Below are 3637 nucleotides of genomic sequence, written 5' to 3'. Positions count from 1 at the left end.
ACCGCATTGGGTTGGATCAACCAGGGATCAACTTAACCCGGAGCTCTGTTTGGAGCTAGTGGGGTCTAAATGTAGACCCCACTAATCCTGGGACTCATCCCAAAATGAATATCCATCATGCTTGTTAGCATCAACTTTATGTGTTTAGGTGCCAAACACATAACATATGGGCACCTAAAAATGTAACCTCCAACAGCCTCGGACCCGCTAATCCCCACCCATGCGGATGGCCAATTGGATTAGCCTATTCCAATTGTAATCCAAGCTAGTTAGCCCAGGCTAATCTAGCCATGGATGCGGATGCTCTGATGTTATGCATCTTTTGTTCCCCTAAAACTCAATCACATAATGTGATGTGATGAAGCTATACAGGCTTGAAAAATTCCAAGTTGCTAATTCTCTCAGGCCGCAGGGTCCACTTAGTGTATAAGTCCCTCCTTCTGTGGGTTCCTGTGGGACGGCGTCCGCCCTCCAATAGAGGGACTTAATTAAGTTAGCACACAGATTTTCCTGCAGGTCCCAATCTTCTGGACCCCAGAGGTCGGCCAGAACCTGGCCAAGAAGGGTTACTCCCATCTGATTGCTTGGATGCATTGTGCTCAAGATGTTCGCCGGCCAACGGCCCGTGTTGGACGAGGAGGCCATCCAGGCTATGTTCAAGGTCCCCTCCCCTTCTTCCCTTCTCCATCAAAGGTCACTGATTTGTTTGTGTTTGCGTGTGTGCTCAGTTGAGCGCCAAATGGCTTTGCCCGCAGGCCTCTCCCAACGTCAAGCTGGGATGGATGTTGGACCACTTCCCAACCCAATACTTCATCATGTACGCCTCACTCCCTTCCTTGAACACCACTACCCATATCTCTCTCGCTTGCATGTGTGTGTGATGGTGCTGAGTTGGTGATGGTGGCCAGACAGGGACCCCAAGGCCCGGCGGATGGCCATTAGACTCCCTGACCATAGCTTCCTGGAGATGGAGAGCAGGCCATGGCTTTTTGATCACTCCAATTTCAACTGGTCCTCGCCCACCTCTCCCCCATATCCCAGACACTGTTTTCTTGTGAAGCCCCCGCGCACACTAGGGTTTCACAAGGAGTATCACAAGACTCCCCGGCCCGTATACTTAGTTCTGCTTCCTGTCCACGTCCTAGCCAGTAGAGATTCTTGTTTTCCTATCTCTCCCGGCTAGGTCAGAGTTTCCTTGTTTCTTTCTCTTCATATTATTCCTGGTTGTACTCAACAGAGAGATTCTTGTTTTCCCATCTCTCCCGGCTAGATCCCCCGAAAAAATACAGCCCACCGATTGGACCTAGAAACGTTCCCGGCTTCTTAGCCCCGTCCCGAGCGCCTTTTCCCATCATTCTTAGTGAGGGTCCACGTGACCCTTACATTTCTTGTCTTAATACTCAGGGACAAATCCAAAAGTTTGGGACTCCAAACCAGGCAGTTGTCACCCAAGCTTTATGCACATCCGTAGGGAGTCGGGAGTTGTGTAAGTTTGACTGCGTCAACCATTTGGAATCAATCAATCTATCATGATGTAAGTCAGCCAGCCACATCATCAGTCAGTCTCCAATGGCCTGATGGACCTCAACCCCAATGGTCCCTGTCGGCAAACAGTACACACCTCTCTCTCCACCTATTAACAACCTATGGATCCCTTGCCTTCTTGAACCTCATCCTGCATTATTTTTTTGTTCTCCTGAATGCTATTGTATGTCTGCTTTGTCTCCGTAGTATGGGAAATGTGTTGTTTGTAATTATCAACAGGTCAAGAGAGATTTGTGTTTGAATGAGTTCGTGAACTTCAAGCAATGCGTCCAATGAAACTTCCCATTTGCATTCTATGAACCACTCACCTCTATAGATCTCTAAAAACCTATTGCTCAATCTCTGTCTGCCCCAGATTGGCTGTCTTCTGCCTCCTATTGCTAATAATAGTCATGTCCCTTATCATATATTTGCTATTCATGCTCATTTGTTGAACCTTTCCTTGGGTCTAAATTTTTTTTTATCACTAACCAGCACAAATTACCATTTGCTTTTAATCTTACATTATTCAATCACTCCTGCGCCTCAGGTTGATAAGAAATGGTAAAACATAGATTAGGAGTGGCATGTCATTCTGTTAAGATAGTGTACAATAATCTTATGGAGTTGTATGCTTCTACTCCATACACCCACGAGCTGGTCCATATTGGTACCATCTTATATAGTCCAGCCCCTGTCTCAGTTGTCTTCTCTTTTACTTCACTGAATGATGATTATATCTTGACTCACTGTCCTTGGACTTTGTCCTTGACATCTTGTCAAACCTCTCTCTTAGTCTTGTGTCAACCAAGTCACCCTCAACACATTTGACAAATTTCCCATTTGTTTGATGACTGATATATTTCTGATACACTAGGTTGTTCCATGCACTAGCTTATTGATGTATACCTGTGCTTCACCACTGCTGAAGTAAGTATGTTGCTACTTTTTTCATATGTTGCTTTAAATCCTCCTTGAGATAAACTCCTTTGAATGAAAACAATTTTTTCCCACCTAAAATTTGAATTTTCAAGGGGGCACAGGGATTTTCCTTAAAGCTAATAAGAGCTTTCACATTATGGGTATCACAGAAGGTTTAAAATGACAGCTTGGCCTAACTGAGAATGAAAAAAAATCCAAATTTCAAAATCAGCTATGAACAAATATTTTTTTTGCATTAGAAAGCTTTCAAATAATTCTTAGTTTAATTTTTGTGGCATTTTTGCCATAAACCACATGGTAATTAGACTTATTCAAAGCAGATTTGACATGTGTACTGCATGCTGACTGTTATAGTTGGTTTGAAGTCCTCCAATGATTGTGGTTTGGACAGAGGTATGGCGCAGTTGATGGCTTGAGGAAAGTATCATGTGGCCAGTGGCTTAATTTTTTTGGCTGATCATGCATGTTTCTGGATGATGTGTTTAAATAGCAAACCTATTGAGGAAGTTGACCTACAGCAAACTGTATGAGCTGGAAGTTTTTCTGGTGGTGGCACATAAACATGAGATTTGATGATGTTGGGGGAAGACTTGAGCTGCCAGAAACCCACACCTTTCAAGAAAAAAACAAGTTGAGTCCTTGGTGTTTGTTGAGAAGTGCTACAATGGGTTAACAAAATTCAAATTGAATCTTCAGGCCGGTAACATATCAGTCATCCTATGACACAAGGCCTGGACAAAAATTTTGGTCAATCTTTTTGACTGACTCATGAGTCATAGCCAGGCTGATGTTTTGAATTGAGGGATTCATTTCAAAATAGGGTTTTGGTCAAGTACTTTTTCCCCATGAATGTAGTTATTGGTGATACCATGGAAATGTTTACAGAGGGGTAGTAAATCTTATTTAAGGGATGCCGGCTGTGTGGAACAGATAAATAGATATGGTCAGGTTAAAAGTTAGCTTATAACTCACCATCAAGCCAACATTAACCTGAACTGAATCTTCAGGCAACTAGCGGGTGCCTGAATGGCCATGCAAAAGTGGAACCCTTCTTCTAGGCTCCGCACCATGGTGGTAGATTTTTGGTTCAAAGGATTTGTTGTAAAATTAATTTTGTCCCACAGGTTGTCACCTATTTCTGTAAACATTATGTTTGCCTCCAGAATAATCA

The 3637-nt window shown here is 43.4% G+C and overlaps 1 protein-coding gene across 1 annotated transcript; it reads left to right on the top strand.

The window, feature by feature from the left end:
• Positions 1 to 604: 604 nt before the first annotated feature.
• On the top strand, positions 605 to 942 carry PtA15_2A650 (uncharacterized protein; the record flags this gene model as incomplete). The annotated part of the gene is made up of 3 exons (XM_053166692.1): positions 605 to 661; positions 729 to 817; positions 909 to 942. 3 exons carry the CDS (start codon positions 605 to 607, stop codon positions 940 to 942), a joined length of 180 nt encoding a protein of 59 aa, XP_053017888.1.
• Between the last annotated feature and the right edge of the window lie 2695 nt (positions 943 to 3637).

The sequence above is a fragment of the Puccinia triticina genome, chromosome 2A (genome assembly GCF_026914185.1).
Source record: "Puccinia triticina chromosome 2A, complete sequence".
NCBI lineage: Eukaryota > Fungi > Basidiomycota > Pucciniomycetes > Pucciniales > Pucciniaceae > Puccinia > Puccinia triticina.
The sequence above is the reverse complement of the archived record's forward strand: the minus strand, read 5'-3'. Positions and strand labels throughout refer to the sequence as shown.